Source organism: Callionymus lyra, chromosome 19 (assembly GCF_982586985.1).
Source record: "Callionymus lyra chromosome 19, fCalLyr1.hap1.1, whole genome shotgun sequence".
NCBI classification, from domain to species: Eukaryota; Metazoa; Chordata; class Actinopteri; order Syngnathiformes; family Callionymidae; genus Callionymus; species Callionymus lyra.
Genome location: NC_141836.1, coordinates 12,430,803 through 12,452,891, shown reverse-complemented (window position 1 = coordinate 12,452,891; position 22,089 = coordinate 12,430,803). Strand labels below are relative to the sequence as shown.

At 37.4% G+C, this 22,089-nt stretch overlaps 1 protein-coding gene across 2 annotated transcripts; it reads right to left on the bottom strand.

Annotated features, from left to right (window-relative positions):
- Positions 1-476: 476 nt before the first annotated feature.
- On the bottom strand, positions 477-21,790 carry pkig (protein kinase (cAMP-dependent, catalytic) inhibitor gamma). Of its 2 annotated transcripts, none has more exons than XM_087781491.1 (3): positions 21,507-21,790; positions 2,066-2,244; positions 477-1,124 (listed from the first exon to the last, which is right to left on the bottom strand). In XM_087781491.1, exons 2-3 carry the CDS (start codon positions 2,214-2,216, stop codon positions 1,039-1,041), a joined length of 237 nt encoding a protein of 78 aa, XP_087637617.1. In that variant the 5' UTR covers positions 2,217-2,244; positions 21,507-21,790; the 3' UTR covers positions 477-1,038. The 2 variants fall into 2 exon arrangements, with proteins under 2 accessions (XP_087637617.1, XP_087637618.1); XM_087781492.1 differs by lacking the exon at positions 21,507-21,790 and adding an exon at positions 4,657-4,807.
- Positions 21,791-22,089: the final 299 nt, after the last annotated feature.

Sequence of the window (22,089 nt, the reverse complement as noted above, 5' to 3'; positions counted from 1 at the left end):
TTTATTTATTTGTAATTATTTTAGTTTGTTTGTATTTTAAAACCAAAGTTTAAAAATAAAAAGAATTGAAGAGATTACTTTATTTTTTTTATTCGAATTTTAGTCCAGCAGAGGGCACTAAAAACACTGACTATGGTCCTCTGACGAACAGCATTTTGGGATTTTATAATAAAAACGTCGATATTAGCTTCTTATTAGAAATATATATAATATAAATTAGTAGTTGATATAAATAATATATTTGTGTTTTAACGTCAACACAGGAAGTTGTCCTTTCACAATAAAATACCCTCCTGTTGTAAAATACCTTGAATTTCAGCTGCTTACTTTACAAACGTAAGTAAATAAAACCTGTAGTAGGTGTACAAAACATATATATTTAAACAACATCACACACTCTTTTAAATCAACTTAACACGCGTTATGATCCAAAAGCGTCCGATCAAACGAGGATCCAGGTACGAGAGACAAAGGTGTGACAATAGATTCATATGTATTTTATTACACAAATTGCTATCACAAAGTTATCACTGAACATTGAGCAATAAATATGATGACTGTGCGTGACGGGGTTGAAGTTACTAAAAAAGACGGAACAGAAAGAACGATGAAGCTGAAACGAGCGGCACACAAACACACACACACACACACACACACAAGAAGAAGAAAACGATGAAGATGCCGCCGTGACACAGCTTCATATTAAAAATGCTTATGTTAGAAATGTTTCTCTTTTATCCATCGTGATAGAGTCCCAGTGCTCTGGTGTGTGTGTGTGTGTGTGTGTGTGTAAGTGTAAGTGTGTGTGTGTAGGAGGAATGAAACCACTAACTGATCAGAGGACGAGCCAAGTCAGTTCTCCTTCTCACTTCTGTTCCCCCGAAGTTACAATCTGAACATTTAAAAATCTTTATCTTCCGCTAGCAGGGCTTCAGGTGAGCCGGCAGTGAGTGACGCTGTCCTCCACTCCAAGCAGGACAAATTCATTTCTTCTCCTCCTTCCTGTGTTCCTTTTTTATTCTTCGACCTTTCGTCTGTCTAGGACGGGCCGCCGCCGCCGCCCTGGGCGTCCGGACTGGGGGAGCCCTCGCCCTCGGCGGCAGGAGAAGCCGCCGGCTCTCCCTCTGGAAGAACACATGGCAGAGGAAACAATCAGTTTCTCACAATTGTCGAGGAGGGAAGTTTTTCTCTTTTACAATGACCCCCTAACTACACACTTCCCATCACTACACCTGGAGTTGATGCACGAGGTCAAAATGATTAATCGGGTTAATATTTTATCGCTTTTAAAAGATTTACATTGTCCCTTCAAACTCTTTTGCTTTACTTTCCAATAACATTTACTAAAAAAACAACAAATTTGTGCCACTTCAAATATGCAGTTGTGTACTGTTTAAGAGATTTTGATCATATTTTCAAGAATAATTGAATAAAACTGAATGTATTAGTCAAGTAACATCACAGGGGATGTTCTTTAATAATAAGTTGGTTTCCATCAGCCCCGTAGTTAAGAATGCATGAGAAAATGCAGATAAATATATTTAAATAGAATATAAATTGCTACATTAAACTGAAAAACATGGTATAGTGAGATCATGAGAGTCACAATTAATTCATAAAACAATGGTAATAATATATACACAATATTATCTGTGTATTAAATAAATGAAATGTAAATTTGTAGGTATCTTTAAATGTGTATCGCTATTAATTGTTCAAGCGCCTTGTGACCCTGGTCTAAAAAAGGCGCTTTACATACACAACTATTACTTACTATTAAACATTAAAAACGTGATAAATAATATTTATATCCAGGTCCTTCTTTAATAAATATATTTCAGTATTACAATTTTTTTTCTTTGCAATTAATTTGTAGACAGTCCCTTATCTGGTGTCTCATTAAAATGCATTTTTCTTTCATATTTTTCAAAGTTCAATAGTTCAAAGAAAGGAAGCTCTTCAATCGTTTAAAGGACTTAACATAAACACATATTTATGTATAGCAACTGAAATTCAGAGAGAGCTCCATGGATTAGTCCCAGTGCCCTTTAGAACCCTCTCTGACCTGCAGCCTTCAAGTCCATCCCGGCCAAGTCTTTGGTGAGTTCACTGGTACTGGGCGCCGCCTTCTCGTCTACGATGTCGGGCACTGCGTTCCTGCGGCCGGTGCGATCACAGTTGATGAAGTCAGAATACGACGTCTCCACGTCCATCATCTGTCCATGACCAGTGTTCTCATCACACCTGCGGGACAGGAAGCAGTTTGTTAGTCAGGACCGCCACACCCACCAGACCGGAGAGTAGCAGGAGAGTCTGACAATCGTTGGCTTCTCGGTTCAAAGGTCACAACAACGGGTCTGGATATTGTGACCTACAAAGATGCCACTACTGATAAAATAAGGGACAGCGATGATGGATGTCAACAATACTAAGTAAAAGTGGATTTATTTTATGGTGAAGATTGATAAATACAGAGATAATTAAAGTGATGGTTCATCCAAAATTCACTAATTTTCTACTCACCCTAAAGTCGACTAAGGGTTGGGATTATTTTTAGAGTAATCTGTTCCTTATAGAGCTGTAGGCGAAAAAGTGAGTCCATTTTAAATGAAGCAACAAGTGCAAAGTTATCGTCATCTTCAGTGTACATAGTAAACAGGAAGTGCACGCAATATTAACCCCAGTACTGGCTGTGTCTCAAATCATGCACTTCTCCGAGGGCACTGGTTTATAGTACACATTAAGATAGTGCACGTACTTGGCCAGTGTGAAAATTTTTGTCAGGTAGTTCTGTCTGAAATCAGACACTACCGCTACACACTTACAGGAAATTACTCGACAGCTTCTTCTTCTACTCCTTTTAACGTTGATCGGAAGTTGGAACACTATCGCCGAGCACTTTTCAACAATTGAAACAAGCCATTAAGTTGTGTTTCATTGTGTTATGACTACTGTTGTGTTGTTTTGTGGTAAAATTAGTGTTTTCTCGAGACATTTACGCAGGTATCTGCTCAAAAGATGCATCGTCAGTGACGTAGCTTCCGTTTAGCGTCATCTAAGATGGCGGCCGTTAAGGGTGGATAGTGTCCATCGATCCACACTCAATTTTACAGTGCTCATTGCGCACTACATTTTTCGGACACTGCTCATTGGGACGAATTTCTGTACTCAAAACTTTAAGTGTAAGTGCAGAATTGCACGATTTGGGACACATCCCTGTCTTCGTAGCATGTTAGCTTTTTACCTTTTACTACAAACAAGTGTTATATATAGACTTCAATACAAGATGGACGTCACTGACGAGCAGTTTTGAGGTATTTGGATGTTTTTAAGTGTCTTTTTGGACGAAGATAAAGACAACCGAGCTCCAATCCTGCGTTCAAATGAACATACATTTTTTGTCTTCAACTCTAAAAAGGACCGGATTACACTGAAAATAATCTCAACCCTTGAAAATGAGTGACTTTGGCTTTTTAAATAAACTGTTCAAACCCATTTTGTTTCTTGTCACGAGACATTTCAACCATGAAATAAGCGTCTTGATAAAAGTAGAAAACCATTAGGTGACAGACTGTCGGGCCACTGCACCTTTGCTACCTGAAAATCTCATCATTGAAAAGAATAAAAAAAAAAAAAGGTGTTAATTGATAACTTTCTATTTCAGCGCTGAAGGAACAACACCAGCCGCGGGTGTTAATTGGTGGGAATCAACCCGACGACAACAAGGAGCTCAGGAGGGAATGTTCCCCGTCTGGTCGTCAAGTCGGCTTTTCATCCAACAAAAGAGGGTGAGATCATTGAACGGAGGAGTGGAAGCAATGCCAGGATTTTTTTTCCTGCAACCCATTCATTTGGGTCCTCTCGCTTCCTGTCCCCGGCCCACATTAAACTGGGTCACTGGTCACCAGCGACTAAATATAATGCCGCTGAGAACGAGAAGAGGAGGAAGGAAGAGGCGCCTTATGGTCCTCGGTTGAAAAAACGCTGAGTCACGCAACATAAGGGAACGAACAAACATGCTTTGTTGTTTCATCCTTTTGACAGCAGGTGTTTCCAAGCATGTTCATGCATTATACTGTTGTCAGTAAATATATATATCTATACAACAGCACAAGAACAAAGAGTTAAAAAGCACCAACAACTGTCAAGATATATCACAATTCAAGTCCATCTTAAAAAAGTACTGGGGGTGTTTAAAATATTGATACACCTAATTATTGTGATTTCTTTTTTTAAAGATACGGTATCAAGTAAACACTACATTGATTTCATTATTATTTAGTTTTTTTTTTCTTTCTTTTTTTGGCTTTAAAATACTATATTATTATTATCATCATCATTATTTTATGGTTTACATTTAAATAAAAAAAATAAGATGTATAACATAATGTATAAAATTTTGAAGGCTCAAAAAAAAGGTCAAGTACTCGACAATACTACAAATATATATCCTTGTTCCTACATCAAAATATATGGTATTGTTATCCGCGTATAGTGATCGTATCCCCAGATTCTTGCCCATACACACCCCTAATAAGTAAACACAATTTAAATACATATTTGATACAATTATAAAGGTCACTTTCATTGTTTCACTGCAGATCTAGTCGTGGTACAAAGTATCTGGATAAAGTGCGTCTCTTTGTGTGTCCTGACCTTCTTAGGCAAGTCTCGTTTTTTCAAAACGTCCCAGAATCTTCGCCGAATAATGCTACTGGTCAATATGTTCGGTCTGATCCTCGACATGCGAGGCGAGCTCCAACAGAAGCACTTTTAAAGTCAAGAGAAAACGCCAGAGCCTGCATCATTGTTGGATTTCCACTTCCTGCTGGTGCAGCAACAGGGAAGTGGTGGGAGGCTGCCTCGCCTCCTTAGAGGTCACGAGCCAGACAGACGGAGGCGGGACCGCGCTCGGGAAATTGAAAGAAATTTCGGAGTGAAGGGCAAAATGCTGGGTCCCTGAAGGTACCGAGGACGTGTGTTTTGTAAATGTCACAAGTTTCAAAGCAGCTGGCATTTGTGAAGCACAAGCAAACCCCCCTCATGACCTCTATGATTGTTGGAGACATACAAGCATGAGAGAGACCACCAAGAGCTGACTTTGAGTTTGGATGTTAACTTCAAGATGGCAGGTGTGCATGAACGTTTGTGTACCTATTATTTATAGTTGCATCAAATGCATTGTTACATAGAAAGTCTTATCTCAGCTTGTTCTCTTCGGTTAGATTTTTGAACTTCAAAATAAAGGTTAATTTGTTTCGACAAGGCTGTGTTTTTCTTAAATATTACCAAAATTATTAGGTTCTACTCTATTAAAGACATGGTTGTTAAATATGTTGATAATGAAATGTTATCAATCCTGGTCGCAGGCTGTACAATTTTTATATTTACCAAACAGATTTGGTTTTAAATCAAATATCGCAATTTAATAAATATGCAATTTTCAATTCGCACAGGATGATGAAGGAATAATAAAAAATGCGTACACTGACTCTACAGTAGGTGGCGCCAGAAACAAAAACAGAAAAGACGAAGTTTAGTGTTTTTTTGCCGTCTTTTTTGCTTCAAGAAACATCTTAAGACGTTATTTGTTCAGGCTTTTCCTTGATTTTCTGGAAGTCCTGTTGCGTTATCAGTTTTATCTTGACCTTTAAAGTATATACTTTATTGAATATTGTTTTTGATTGTTTAAGCGCTTTGTGATCCTGGTCTGGAAAAGTGCTATATAAATAAAAATTACTTACTATTAAAACCCACAAAAATATATATATAAAAAAAAAATCGACATAATCATATTGGTGAAGCAAGTATTATTTAGACGTTTTACCTCAAGTTTTTCTCATATTAATAATTATTTATTGTCTATTCAAGATGTGTTGTGCAGTTCCACGCTATTCAAGTTATTATTTTTACTGTTCCAAGTAAAGATTTATTCAAATAAATGTATCAAATCATCTCAATTATTCTTGGCCTACAAGTGCAACATGTTTATTTGATCAAACGGTGCATACACTGACTTGTGTATTAGCAAATGTTAAAAACATTCAGCTCTAATTGGAAGTCCAACCCTCACCCCGCAGGTGTCGGGAAGCAAGAACAGACAAGTGTTTGGGGAGGATGAGTCAGCACCAGCGAACATTATAACTATCCGCTCACTTCCGTCCCCCCGGGAACCATTCCAGGCCCTGATTTGTGTGTAATAAACTGCCATTATGTGCAGTGACACACAAAGACCCTCCTTCTCCTGGCGTCTGAAAATTCTCCGTCCTCGGCTGCCAACGGTGACATGAGCATGAAGCTCGTGCGTGAATGAGTTTGATCCGGCGCTCGCAGCAACAAGAGTTTTCCATCCACTCGTGTAAGTACACAGACAAGACCGTGTACACGCTCACTCGGGGGGAAAAACTGCATCATGTTCATCTTAACTTCACTGATTGTTTCGGAAACTACCAGTCAGTTGTGACGGATTGAACAATGAAATTTACGACCGAGAACAATGTAAAATAAATTGGAAAAGATCCTGAGGCTAAGACACTTAATGGAAAGCTGCGTCGCAGCCTACTCCCATCGGTTGATGGCCGTGTGCAAACAGTGTTGGCGGCTGTGGGTTTGGATTGTGAAACCAGCCATGATGACATCCAATTAAAAATGTTCCAGGTTGCTATACATGTCATTCACATCAGCAGTATCTAAATAACGGACTTATAACTAAAGCTTATGAGACCTACAATAAAAATAAAAATGCGATAAAAGCAATCCTTTAGAGTTCTTAGGATTAGTGATGGATAATATAAAAACTTTCAACCAAATTTGTTCATGTTTTTAAGTCCAATCTTATGGTCATATATTGTGTATTCTGTGCAGTAATAGAGCTGGAAAATAGATTTTAAAGTCGCCGCGATGATTACTTTTAAGATTTCTCTGTACTCCGGAAATCCGCTCTGTACAAGTTTTGCCGATAGCATTGCTAAATATCTTCTGAGATTTCTGGGAACTCCCCGGACCGACCCCCTTCTCGAAAAAGCCTTTAATGATCCATTTACAGGTTATTTTACGAAGATAATTCAAGGTAGACATGCATCAAACATCAACTCTATTAAGCTAAAAGCACAATAGAAAACGCATGTATTGTTGTTATTATTATTAAAAATCAACGTACTGACGAGAATCAAACTCGTCTAAAACCATCTGGGTCACATCGTGGAGATCCATACTGAGAGCTCCACTGCAATTGTGCATCTTGGCCGTCAGTCCCTTCAGCATCACTGTCTCAATGTGGTCTTGTCACATGATGTCAGCAGCAGCTTCATTGACAACAAGCCCAACAACAATCCTGTCTTCAGCACCGCCATGAATAAATGACCGTCCAGCCTTTGGTTCCACTGACACTAATGGAAATCTCTATTGAAAATGTGTAAAAAAATACATTCATATGGAGACGGAAGATGTCGCTATATTACGTGGTATTAGAGGTGAACATTATGAAATACATCACGATATGGACCGTTTTAGGTCACGATAACGATATACCACATTATAGTTTTTCATAGGAATACTTAAACATAAGTTCCAACAACTAAAAAAAATGCTTACAAATTCTTTCAAACGCTGTAAACATTTACTTGTACTTTGTCTCTGTCTTGACCTTTTAAGTATTTATTTTATTGGGTATTTTTGAACTGTTTAAAGCGCTTTGTGAGCCTGGTCTTGAAAAGCGATCAATAAATACTAATTACTTACTTATATATACAGTATACATATAATATTTAAGTCCCTAATGGACAAGGAATTTCCATTTCACAGACTTTGGAAAAAACAATAAAGCCTAAAGAAAGGGACAGTGAGGATATCAAAGTTCCCCCAAAAAATATTTAAAGAAAAACAGAGATCCATGAGGACGAGAGCCGCTCTTATCTTAGCAGACAGTCCATGTATCAAATGACATTACGTACACACATTTGCAGGGTGTTGTGTGACCAAGAGGAAGCATAGTCGGAAAAGTAACGCAAGCAGGGCCGCCAGGAACAAAGGAAACCCGATCAGTTGAGTCGGAGAACGAGTACCAAGTGTAGAGTACGATCAATAATTCACACGCTAATGAAAACAAATGATTTCAGTTCAAAGCACACACACTGGCAAAGGCGGATAAAGTAGAATTTTGAAATGCACTCGTGGGGATTCTCTTTCCTATGCACAGTTGCTGCGTCCTTTCATGCATCTGTAGAAACTAACAAGCAATGACAAGTAGCTGGAAATATGTGTGTTTGTGCTTCTAGTGACTAATACGTGTCAGATTCATGCCCTACAGGCGTGACTGGGTGACATCAACACTAAACTCCACTGAATAGAAAACATCACCAGATTTCCAGATGAGATGAACACGCCTGTTGTTCATGACCCCAAAAAGCATGAAAAAAAAACAATAATTAGTTGGAATAATCTTCAACAAAAAAAAAGGGAACATAGCCTGACTTAGATTCAAACGGACCAGACGAAATTATGTTATTTTTTTGGTACAGTATTCCCTCGTTTATCCCAAGGGATACATTCTGAAAACCATTTGCATTAAATAATATCTGAAAAGTAAAGACCGGTAAATATTTCACTATTTAAATTAATTTTAAGGTCACCTTTCCCCAGACCATCATAACCATTTCTAATATTTCCAAACACTTTACAAACGTTTAAAAACCTACATAATTGTAATTGCTTGCAAACTCAGCATTGCATATGAGGTCCCATCCCTTAAAACAACCCCCTTAATAATGGTGACCTGAGCAGCTTTCATAATGCTTTGCCGCCCAGTCTACCAATAACTGTCGAGCCGTTTTTGGCATAGAAGTTACAATTTAAATATAGAATTGTTGCGACCAATCACTTTGGAGAGCAGTGTGTAAAAAAGGCATCATGGGAATCGGACAATGGGGGTAGTGAACAATTGCGAGAAGATTTGTCGTTCCCGTCTGCTGCGTCCTACAAAATATAATAACACTTTTAGTACTGCGTGCAACAAAAAAAAAAAACAAGGCAATATGGCGAGGGACTCTAGTATTTGTATAATCCTTTATATTAAATTTCGAACAAGATAAAAGTCATTTAATCAAAACGGATTAAAATGTAGAACTAGCAGAGTGCTTTGACGTGCATCTAAAGTTGAACTTGAAATTAAGAAACATCTGGTGTTTGTGAGTGTGAGTGTGAGTGTGTGTGTGTGTGGTCAACTGTTAGTAGGGCAGCGTTACAAGAACAAAAGCTTCCAATTAAGGAGCCGGTGATCAAGAGGCCTCCACTCCAAACTCATCCTTCCACTCCACTTCCTCTCTGTAATGATTCAAACACACTGATGGCAAAACACAATCCTGAAAAAAAAACCATGAAGACACCCAAACCGATCAGGAGTCGCCCAATTAGCCGCATGTCCGCGCCAAGCTAGCTACTTCCTGTGAGCGCTGTAATCGATTCCTGGAATGTCCGTGGGAATTTTTCCATTTTCATAAATGTTTATTTATTTATTCACCGTGACCTGGAAGCATTGTATTTAATATCTCGAGGACATCATGAAATCATTAATGAATGACCATGACCATGGAAATTGACCATGTGACTTTTAAATTGCCGGTCATTTCATTAAATTCACACCCTTGGGTCTTTGGAATACACTACTCAGTTCAATGAAGAGCTGAAGAGCTGCTTCAACAATGGCCCTTTTTTCCCCCCTGCATTAAAAGGTCCAAGTCAGTAACACTGTAATCTGTTGCTGTCGTTTGCTACAGATCAATCTTCGAGTCAAGGGTCAATAGCTTTCCTGAACTCAAATCAGGAGAAGTGTGGTGAGCGTCTCCGAGAGGCTGGGATGGATCATCCTCCTTTTCTGTGGTGTGTTGTCCTTTTCTTTGGACGGTAAAATTTCATATCACGTTTTTTGTGATACGACAGCGATATTTTTTTAATAATGCAACATAGTTACTAAACACATGTCTTTTAACAAGAACATAATTACTACAATTTAAATTTAGGTAAACTAGGAAGGATTCTGGTGATTTGACACGCAACTCGATACAGAGGCAACAATACGATATATTGTAATACTATAGGAACAACGATTTACCGAGTACTTGACTCTGTTGCAGAATTTACAGACCACATGACTCTTGACGAAGTTGTAAGTGCTTTGATTTGTTTTGAAACCAAAATATGTCTAAACATCAGCTTTAAAAGCTGCAGGAGTCTACTGTATCCTCTCGTCCCCAGTCATCACCAAAATATGTCCAAACATCATCTTTAAAAGCTGCAGGTTTCGACTGTATCCTCTCGTCCCCAGTCATCACCAAAATATGTCCAAATATCATCTTTAAAAGCTGGTGTAGTCGACCGTTTCCTCTCGTCCTCATTTAATGCTGGGATCTTATTAGTTTCTTTAGCTGCTAAGGACGTAATGACTGCTGGAAGTTTAAATACAACTTAAAAAAGAGGAAAATACAATTACTTTTGGACACACTTTATTGAAATATAGACTATAAAATGTGGAATATAAACCAAATTAATCTAATTTAAAATGTAACATCATTTGAAAGTAAATAAAATAAGAACGTATTATAAATAGTGATATTTAGCTGTATGGATATTTTGTCAAACCTCTCGTAAACCATGAAATGTCCGAACCACAGACTAAGCTCCTCTTTTTGACGGTACATGTACAAACATCTAAGCAGAGAAGATGTATCCGACTAGACGCCACTCTTCACGCTGGGCAACACCAGCTTACTTCAAGACCACTCCTTCCAACCGCACCTCACCTTGAAGATAAGCCGACACTCTCCAGGCAGGAGAGAAACATTGAGGTGTAAAAAAAAAAAAAAACTGAATTAAAGAGAGACCTTGACAGGCTAATGCTTTATGACCTCCTCTTGTCTGGCTCTGATGGGGTGGATAATGGCGGCACTGGTGGCTAATTCGCCTCTCAAAGCCCATTCTACCCATTTCCATTCTCCAAGCAAGGTTGCCCCGATTCTATTTCCGTCCACACATTTATCAACACGAGACCTCAGCAGGAAGCAGGTGGTTTGTTTGGGTGGTTTGTTTATGCCCCATCTTTTTTTCTTTTTTTTTCCCAGGCTCCCTGCAAGCCACGCACACACTTAGAGAGGCTGATCAAAAGCCTGAAGCTGATGAGGAGGAGGAGGAGGAGGAAGAGGAGGATGATGCGAGGACAACAAGAGAGAGCGAGAGAGACTAGGAATTAAGAGGCTTTGTGTCCAAAGGTTATAAAGAGTCATTCAACTGAAAAGAAAGTCAACTACATTGTTTTTCAGGACACTGTATCGATATACAACAGCATTGTATAGATTTTTTACTCATTTTTTTTGTTATTTTTCTTAAGGAAAAAGTTGTTTATCCAAATCATATTTTATATCATAGTTACGTAATGGTTTATATATCAAAAACACTGGCAATTAAAGTTTCGGATTCTGAAAATGTATTAGATTATTGTTAATTTACAATTAACATGAAGATGAACAGATGAACAGAACTTTTTTATTACCATTTTCAGTGAAGGGTTTCAACAAATAGGAATTTGATAGGCTACAGTTAAACATGAAGGATGAGAAATAAATTAAACACAAATAAAAATGCAATTTTACTATTTACACAGTGTAGAAAGTGAGTAAAATAAAAGTTTGGACAGTTATTTTTCTGCTTGCGAGTCAAATTGCTGCGATTATTTTTGAGTTTCAATTAAAGCTCCGGCCACAAGATGGCAGCAGTCGTTATAGAAGAATAATAAGAAGAATGTAATCCGGGTGATGACTGAGGACGAGAGGATACAGTCGAATCCAGCTTTTAAAGATGATATTTGAACAAATTTTGGTTCCAAAACAAACCAGCAGCCACGACTCCATCGAGAGTCATGTGGTCTGTAAACACCAGAGTCAACTCCTCGACAATACTACAAATATATCCTTGTTATTACAGTATCACTATATATCGTATTGATTATAACTCAGTTCATGTAGGAATCTACGAGTCTTCGTCACTGGAAAGAACAGCACAGCGCTCCAAGAAGAAGCAGAGGACAAGGACGGGGACAGGTGGAGTGTAAATGCTAAAGTGACGTCTGATGGGGAGTTTATTACTCCCATGGCCACAGTTTGACTTTTGCCCGAGAGCACCTGGTCGCCACGGTAACGGCTGTGTACAGACCATCGAGCAGCACTGATGCATATGCAGCAAACAATAGCCTGCTCACCTGGATGACATTTGCAACACAGGGTTAAAAAAAATACAAAGTTTAAAACATCATCACATATCAATGAATATCCTTGGATCATAGCTGTCTAACTCATGGCCTGACTTTAATTAAGAGTAAAACTCGAGCTCGAGCTTAGAACAAAGCTTGAGATATACACACAGGTTTGCCCCCTGTTGACAAACACTACCTCCAGGGGTCAGACATTTCACACTTGACGATGGAACCCCAGTGGGTGTAGAAGGTCAACTCAATGATCCACGTTTTTTCCGCTCTTATTTTTCCCTCTGCATCTATGGAGTCCCTTTGCCTCCAGCTTAAAATTGAAAGTAATACTAGTAAGTAAACCAAATAAATAAATAAATAAAACTCACAAATTCTGCTTAGAATAAAACAAAAAAAGCTACATACGGTGTGTAAAAATCAAAACTAGGGTTGTCCATTGGCAATCACGATTCAGAGGCAACGATATATTGCGATACTGTAGGTACAACAATATATTTGTAGTATTGCACCAGTAGTTTTCTCTAGCGTTGCAGAACTTACAGACCACATGGCTTTCAATTGTTTTTAAAATGAAAGTAGCCCAAATATCATCTTTGAAAGCTGCTCGATTCCGACTGTATCCTCTCGTCCTCAGTCATGGTGGGATTGTACTAGTCCTTTAGCTGCTGAGGACACTGACTGCTGCCCTCTACCAGATTGAGGATTAATTGCAACATAAAAATGAACAAACGCTGTACAAAATTATGTCAATTGTAAATCAAATAAAGTGTTTATTTGATACACACTTCTTTGAAATATGAGCTTAAAAAGTACAATGCTAAAAAACAAAAAATCAGTAAGGTACCGATATTTAAATGCATTGATATTTTCTTACCCCCTATATAGAACTGAACAAAGTAATGGTATATCCAAAAAGTCGACCTTTATCTCACTTTGATATATACGTTCGACCTCCAAACAAGAAACTTTCCTCGTCTATAAACGGCTAAATTCTTATCATTCACTCGCTCAGACGTTTTTTTTCCAGCGTCACTCACCGTCTTATCACTTCCTCTCTGGGGTTTTTACAAACAACCAAACATCCGACAAAAACCCAGCGAGAACGGCGCTTCCCAAGCGGGAGAAAAAAAAAAGACAAAAATCAAAGCCTGACGCAGATCACAAGGCGAAGATTACCCGTCAAAAAGTGAAGGGCACGAGGCCCCTTTCATCCCCGGAGCCCTTGTTCTGTCGCATCACATTTAAAGTTCAATGATTTAAGCACTTCACACACACATCAGCCGGGATTTTTTTTTTACTCTCTTCATCCCTTCCATTGCAAATAATTAAAAACGCGCCTTGGGTTTTCTCGATTAATCACATATTGCTGACCCGCCTACGAATGGCCGTTTCACGCCTGGTTTCACATCAGGTCATTTCCATAATGGAGTCCGAGCCAAGATCCTCCGCATCGACGAAAAGCTGCAATTTACTAAATGCTAACTGTCGAGCGTTGGCTTCATCGGCGTGGACTAAATCTATGGCAAGTTTCCCTTAAGTAAGTCATGTGTGCTTTAGGCTAACAGGTCAATAAGCTAATGTTTCCGTCGTCATGGAAACCGAAACGTCAATGAGGAATCAGTCAACGTTTGTTTTCAATCAGGCCTTTTCAAATAGCTTGGATGCTAAGAACGACCAGATTGCTGCCTTTCATCGTTTCAGTGTAAGTAAGTAAGTAAGTAAGTAAGTAAGTAATTTTTATTTGTATAGCGCTTTTCCAGACCAGGGTCACAAAGTGCCTAAACAATCAAAACAATATTCAATAAAGTATATACTTTAAAGATCAAGATAAAACTGATAACACACAGGAGTTCCAGAAAATCAAGGAAAAGCCTGAACAAATAAAAATCACAAAAATCCATTCCTTCGGCAACATAACGGAACATTTAAGATTTAAGTGTTGCTTGTATCTGTATGTTTATTCCACCGGAGTCTGGTTCTGGTCAAGTTTTCTCGACACTTTCACTCATTTGGATTGTCTCGGATCCATTTTTCTCCTCGCGTATACAATGTTATTTGGAAACTTAAGTGTCTCGAGATTAATGATTTGACACTTTCAATTAAATACATTTTATTCAAACACTTTTCCGGCTCATAGCCACGATTGCAACAACGATCCTGCTATAATTAATCTTGCGTCGCACAGTAGCTTTGAGTAATGGTGCACTATTTTTTCTGTAAATTGGCACTCATTATTAGAATTGGCGAAAGCGTTCAAAAAACAACCTCCGTCCTGGATTGATGAACAAACAAGATGCACGTCTTGGCAAGGACACTTGAGTGAGGCAGGCAAGTGGATTGAAACCTTGTTAGCGCATCAACAACAATCAGCCCAAACACTCCATTCATTATGATTCACGTGCTTGAAAATAAAGCGATGGAGGTTGAAAAAAGCCAAGTGGATCATTTCAGGTGCATGTGTCGTTATCTCTGGGTTTTCGTAACAAATTTGAAAGTTTTTTTTTTATAATCAAGAATGTACATTTGAATACTAGTATTGATTATTTTAAATACACACCCTGTGTACACATGCTGCTGTTCACCTCCCAACAATATTAATATTCAAACTTATTGTACTCTTCACCAAGATCCGGCAAAATAAATAAAAACTGGCCATGAAACGCATCATAAAAACACAAAAACAATGCTCATATTTTTGAAATTAAATATATAATATTAAGCTTCTAGAAAGATGGTTAAATTCAATTAATAAAGCAATTCTTTTGTTTGATTTTTAAGTTATTGTTACACTCTGTTGAGTACTTTTTATTTTACGACATATGGGAGAAAACCTCTCAGATATGTGCGATAGTACAATATCAAATTGCATTTCTACTTAATCATATTTAGATTGAGATAACAACCATCCGTTAAACACATTAGAATATATCATTATTATAATAATGTAAATAATTCAAAACATAAATATTTCTAAATTAAAAATATTATAGTCTTTAAATTCAATATACCATGTTGGTGCCATTCTTTTAAATTTAATTTAAAAGGCTACAAAATTTAAAATACTGAATTTATTGAATAATTGGAACCTTGTGGAAATAAAAGTAGTGGTGTGAGATAATATGGATACCCTTTTTTTGCCACAATACCTTATTGATATTCAACACCACTGTATTGACTATTAAACAGCATTGTTTTCTGCAATTAATTGATTTGAAAGAGAGAATATACAATACATTGTTCCTGCAGTATCGCAATAAATCGTATCGTAGCCCTTGTATCGTGATACGTATCAAAATACACACTCCTACTTAAGAGTGCATCATCCAAAAAATCTGTGAACGTATACTCAAAAATCTGATGCTTTATTAAGGTGCTTTGACAACAGTACACATGCCAGAACTATGACGTACACCGTCGTTCTTTTTCCCTGGCAAAGTAAGAAGAACTCGAGTCCTCTGTGAACAATTCGATTGGAGGTCAACTCAAGTGAAGAGAAAAACCATAACCCAGCGAGTGTGTTACGCATCAAAGCCATGATTCCACACGCCAGAAATAGTTCCTCTTGGGCTCACACTGCTCTCAAATCCCTCTTCAGCGCTCCAACACAGCTATAAAATTAATAGTCACCATGGCACGGGAGGATCCCTCGGAGGAAAAACAACGGTCATCTTCGAGGAGGCTGTGGAAGAACCGACTCTCGCTTCTATTTTTATGGGAACCATACGACGTTTGGTCCCTGTTGAACCAAAAAGCTTGAAGCTATTATCTGGATGAAGCCGTTACCGACTGCTCGACAAACATCTTCATATTCGTGGTGTGTATTACCAAGAATCTGGTGATGCGTGTACTGTAGTAACAAGGATATATTTGTAGTATTGTCCGAGTACTTGACTCTGGTGTTGCAGATTTTACAGACTCTTGATGAAGTCGTAACTGTTTTCATTTGTTTTGAAACCAAATGAGTCTAAAAAAAAAATCAGCATTATAAGCTGCTCCACTGTATCCTCTTGTCCTCAGTCAACGCCGGAATCTTGTGGGATTTCATGATTTCTTTAGCGCTGAAGACGTAATGACTGTTACATTCAATTACGACTTGTCCTCAGTCATTCCCGGGATCTCCTTGTTCCTTTAGAAGCAAAGGATTCTATCACTAGTGACCTCTAGTGGACGGAAGTTTAATTGCAACGTTAAAAATTGAACAGCAATATTTGCGTGTCAATTGTAAATACAAGGCATTGAAATATTTTTTAAAAATGTAATAGAAATGTAGAACAATAACTAGGGTAAAAAATAAAATAGGAAGTAAAATCCAAAAATAAAAAAACAAGTTTTATAATAATAAATACATGTATAATATTCAGGTGTACAATATTTTCCAATAAAAGCCTCAAAGATAATAGATTATTAACCTCTATTAAGTCGCTCAATACTGCTAAACTAAGTATCACAAGGCTTTAGAAAAACGATGTATAAATACTGACATACAATGACAATAATCCGATGATTTTGTGTGCATGTTCAAGGGGAAAAGTATACGACAAATAACCGCTTTTTTTCCCCCCCCTTGTGTTGCTCCGTCAACAAGACTAGGAGGGGCTTGAACGTTCTCAGGACAATCGTGTTATGGTTGGCAGCAACACAACACCAGCGTCATCTCCATCAAGAAGCTGCACCAGGAAGATAATAGTCCTAATAAGCAGCGGCGGCCAAACGGGCGCAGTCACAGCAAACAAACGCTCGCGGGTGGAAAAGCAATAAAGATGATGTAAGCATCCTGTCCTCACAAAAGGTCTGGAGCGACAGTAAACATGGAGGGAGATCAGCTGCACGGTCTTGTCCCAAGGAGATTTTTTTTCCCCGAGCATCCCCGAGTCCCCATCGTCTGGGATCTGGCCGCTCGCCATCCCCCCTTTGCACTCCACGAGGCGAAACCACGCCATATTTGGTGAGAAGAGAAAGAACTAGTCCTAAGATAGACGGAACAGACTACACTTTTTCATTACCTCTGCAGAGAAAGATTACGTATGCACCGCATTTGTCTTTCTCCTTCTGCTTGGTCGGCATGGTTACGCAAAAAAGAAAAAAAAGAAATCCATCCAGCTGATTTCATGAGAGTTCTTCAGTTGACGAGGAACAATGTTGAAGCCTCATCATCGGTTTCAGCACTTGTCAACTCTGGAGGGGTGTTTTGTTGAGACGACTAAGAGATTTGGCTTCATCTTAAACAATCCTAGATAAACTGCATGATGAGGTTTCAATATGGAAGTATATCAATCTATCCATCTCTCGCTCTATCTATTTATCCATCTATGTCATCAGAATATTAAATGGATGAATTTAACAAATCAAATGTTGAATTTATATATATATATATATATACACATTTTTTTAAACACTATAATGTACTATAATTACTCCAATTATTCATATATATATATATATATATATATATATATATATATATATAGGGTCAATGTGAAATTCATTTTAATGTGTAAATTTTAAATTAAATACAAAATGTTGGTGCAATCCCTCTGAATGGAATTTAAAAGGATACAACATTAAGAAATATTATATTTAGAACGATTTAATTATTGGAATTAGAATATCAAACTATGTGCTAATATGTTTATTTATTTTTTATAAATATTTGATTTAATTCATTGATTAAAAGTAAAACACAACCTTTCTATATTTAAATGTAACTTAATGTGTTTAATTTAACACAAATTAATTTATTATAGCAATATTTAAATTCAGTTATTTATAAAAATGTAATAATAAATCAATTTAATGTTTCCCAATGTTAAATTCAACCACTTAATATCATGGCACTGATATACTTCAGTATTTTAACAGCAACAAGTTCTACAATACATCATCTGATGCTCATGAACACATCTGATGCTCATGAACACATCATCAGCGATGCAACCGTTTAAGTAAAATGTATATTAACCCACCATCAACCTAACAGAGAGCTATGATGTCACCCACACATTGATGTGACCCCGATCTACTGTCGTTTCCCGCTTTTCTTTCCCATCTTTTGTCTTCCGCTCACATGACATGACTCCAGTCTGAGGCAGTGATGCAACAAGATCGTTTCAAAAGATATGATTATGCGCTATTTTACTGCTAGATCTACGAGACTCAACCATAATCATATACTAGCTATACTTGGAGAGGAAAAACAGGCATGAGAAATGCAATTGAGAATTACTCTTATCGAGTACATCAGACCTATAAAGGACCTTAATAAGGATAAATATATGGTTTATTTTAAAGTTACAGTATGTGGTTATGTTAGGTCTTCTAGTACAATACAAATAATTTATTTGTAATTGTTTTATAAGAAGGTTCATCTGTGTATATATATATATATATATATATATATATATCTCACAACTTCATTTAGATTCCTCAGACGGGTCATCAAGTTTTTACTTGCACGTAAAACTAAAAGCGTCCAACTTCCTGCTTCAATCTTGATCTGGGGAAGCGACAGGATTAGCTCCAGCAAAACACGACCTATTTAGGACAAGTAGTATAGGTTTAATGGAACGCGGGCTATCTTAATCCATCTTACCAAGCGCTTCCGGGTTCAAGACTTATTTTAAACCCTAACGTAGAGAACGTTACAAAACGGAATCGCTTTATAGCCGTTGAAAGTTTCCAATAGAAGCCGGACGCTCGGTTCTCTAATCTCACTTCTGTTTCCGTTACTTTCACGGAGGCGGCAGACGAGGCCAGGTGTCCGTTAATACGCCGTCGTTACATTAGTTTGTAAGAAATAATCCCTGGTGCTCAGAGGGTGTAGGTTTTAGTGGAATGAAGCACCAATCCTATGAAACTGCAACAGGGTTGTAAAGGACTTCCTTATTGTTCATCGAAAAAAAAATAATTTTGTATTAATGTTTTTATAGATTTTTAGCCACTTGTGTGATTGAGAATTGTCATGTTTGAAAAGTAGAACTAGACAAAGAGTCAAGTTGTAAGACGTACTGCGGTAATAGTCCATTTTTTGGAAGCTGCCTGCTTAAGACCTTGGCCCCTAGAGGGGTTTGCAATGTCAATTAACAGGCTAGTACAAACATAGGCAAAAAAAAAATTTTATTTGGCCCTCATGACCTTGTCCTACATTTTTGGCATTATTGTGAGTATTTATTGCTGTAAAACAAGTGAATTATAAAAATATATATTTTAAAAAGTGCTTTTATCACAATAAAATATACATTAGTTATATATAAAATCACATTTATAGCTTATTTAGCTCGGTTTATTAGATTCGTTTTGGTAACTTATAGGGTTAGTTCATCCAAAATTCAAAGTACAATACACACACACATAAAAAGAATAAAAATATTATAGTTTTTTCCTGAAAAATTCCTCTTGTTGAGGCTTCAATACAAGATGGACGTTACAAACAAGGACCATGGAGGTATTTGGATGTTTTTAAGTGCATGATTTTTGGACGAAGATGACGACAAAAACAACAAAACTCCAGTCGCTACATTAAAATTAACAAACATTTTTGTCTATAACTCTAAAAAAAAAGAAAAAAAAAAGGAACCAATTACTCCCAACCCTTGACGCTTACATTTTGGGTGAATTATCACTTTAAAACACACGTGTCAAACGCTAAACCCACCAACTCAACTCAAAATCAAAGTATATAAATGTTTTTAACCTACAAATATGCAAGAGTTCAAGATAAGCCATGAAACAGATTCTTCAACATCTACTAATAATAAGAGATTTCAAAAGAGTCAAAAAATTCATCGGAGGAGCTCGCAAATTGTTTTATAGATTTTCCGGCCTTTTTTCGTGATCGAGTTTGTTATCCGGGACGTCTGCTTAAGACCTTGGTCCCCTCGGGGGTTTCATGCTGCCTGCGACGTCAATCAACAGGCTAGTACAAACATCGGGAAAATACTTTATTTATTTGGCCCTTAGGCCACTTTTTTTTCCCTCTGTATGTGAAATGAATAAAAAAAATGTTTTTAAATGCTTTTATATCAAATAAAAACACATGTCCAATCATAATTCTTGCATATTTAGCTCAATTTCATTATAGTAACTTGTTTTATATCAAATAAAAACACATGTCCAATCATAATTCTACCATATTTAGCTTAATTTCATTATAGTAACTTGTTTTATTTCTTATAAAAACACATGTAAAAATAATTCTACCATAGTTATCTTAATTTCATTATAGCAACTTGTTTTATATCAAATAAAAACACATGTCCAATAATAATTCTTGCATATTTAGCTCAATTTCATTATAGTAACTTGTTTTATATCAAATAAAAACACAGGTAAAAATCATAATTCTACCATAGTTATCTTAATTTCATTATAGTAACTTGTTTTATATCAAATAAAAACATGTAAAAATCATAATTCTTGCATATTTAGCTCAATTTCATTTTAGTAACTTGTTTTATATCAAATAAAAACATGTAAAAATCATAATTCTTGCATATTTAGCTCAATTTCATTATAGTAACTTGTTTTATATCAAATAAAAACACACGTAGAAATCATAATTCTACCATATTTATCTTAAATTTATTATAGTAACTTGTTTTTTCTTTTGTGTTCCCATTATAATAAGTCCCAACAGTATAAAATGTGGCCCCTGAGGAAATGCAATAGAGAAAACTGTTGAATGGTGATATATAAATGTACCTTTAAATACATTTTTTACGAGCTGGCGAAATGGACTGGGGTGGTTCCGAAGGAAGGAATGTCACAGGGAAGGACAGACATGTGGTGCTATTGACCTTTGAATAGACGGGATTAATCCTGACTAAATCTCATTCGTGACCAACTCAAAACCCAATACACAGAATATCAAATGGAATCAGAACCAGCCCAAGAAGAAGAAGAAGAAGCCAGTGTTTACTGTCAGCACCACTCGTGTCCAGCAACGCTGGCTCCTGCCCAGCAACACCCACTCAACAGTGTCCGTGACTGGACTGCTCCATTCCCGCCCGGACACCCTTCCCATCACCCCGGGACACAACTTGTAGTCCAGGGGGGTCGAGCCTCGACCACCGGGTGAAGGTGGAGGATGAGAAGAAGGAAGGATGAGGAGGAAGGAGGAGAAGGAAGGTGTGGGGGGGGGTGAGATAGAATTCCACGCAGCGTCATGGAGGATGTATTGTCTCCACTTCGTGACTCGAAACACGATACATCCCATAATAATAATAGCCAAATAACCCCCCAAAAAACGAGCACTAACCTTGACTCGCTCTCCGTCTGTTATCCACTTGTTACAATGGACACCAACCACCATGGAGACCAGAGTTAAGTTTCCACCAAAAAAAAAAAAACCCGCGACACGTCAGCGTGGACCGGAACCACCGGAGCCAGGGAGGTGTGGTTCGGTACCACACGGGAAGAAGATGAAGAAGAAGAAGAAGAAAACGGTGGTGCGGGAGGACGAGCTGGGTTTTTTTTTTTTAGTCCTCGACAAGTAGCGAGAGTCTTGTCCGCTTGTTCTCCTCGGAAGAACAGCTGTTTTTCCAAAATGGAGTTAGTCGAGTGAGAGCCAATCAGAAGGTCCCGCTGCTCGGTGGGCAGGAGCCGACAACCTCCGAACCCATGCGAGAGTTGACGACCATCGCGTTCAACGTGGCTCGGGATTTTCATTGGATTAAAAAGGAAAACGTTTTTTTTATATATAAGGTTTATCACCCAGTAAGGTTGATATCTTTAGACTTTTTCCACTAGAAAAAATACATTTTAAAAATTGTATTTATTATTTTATATATATATATATATATATATATATATATTAACAAGCAACAGCTGATTGACATTAA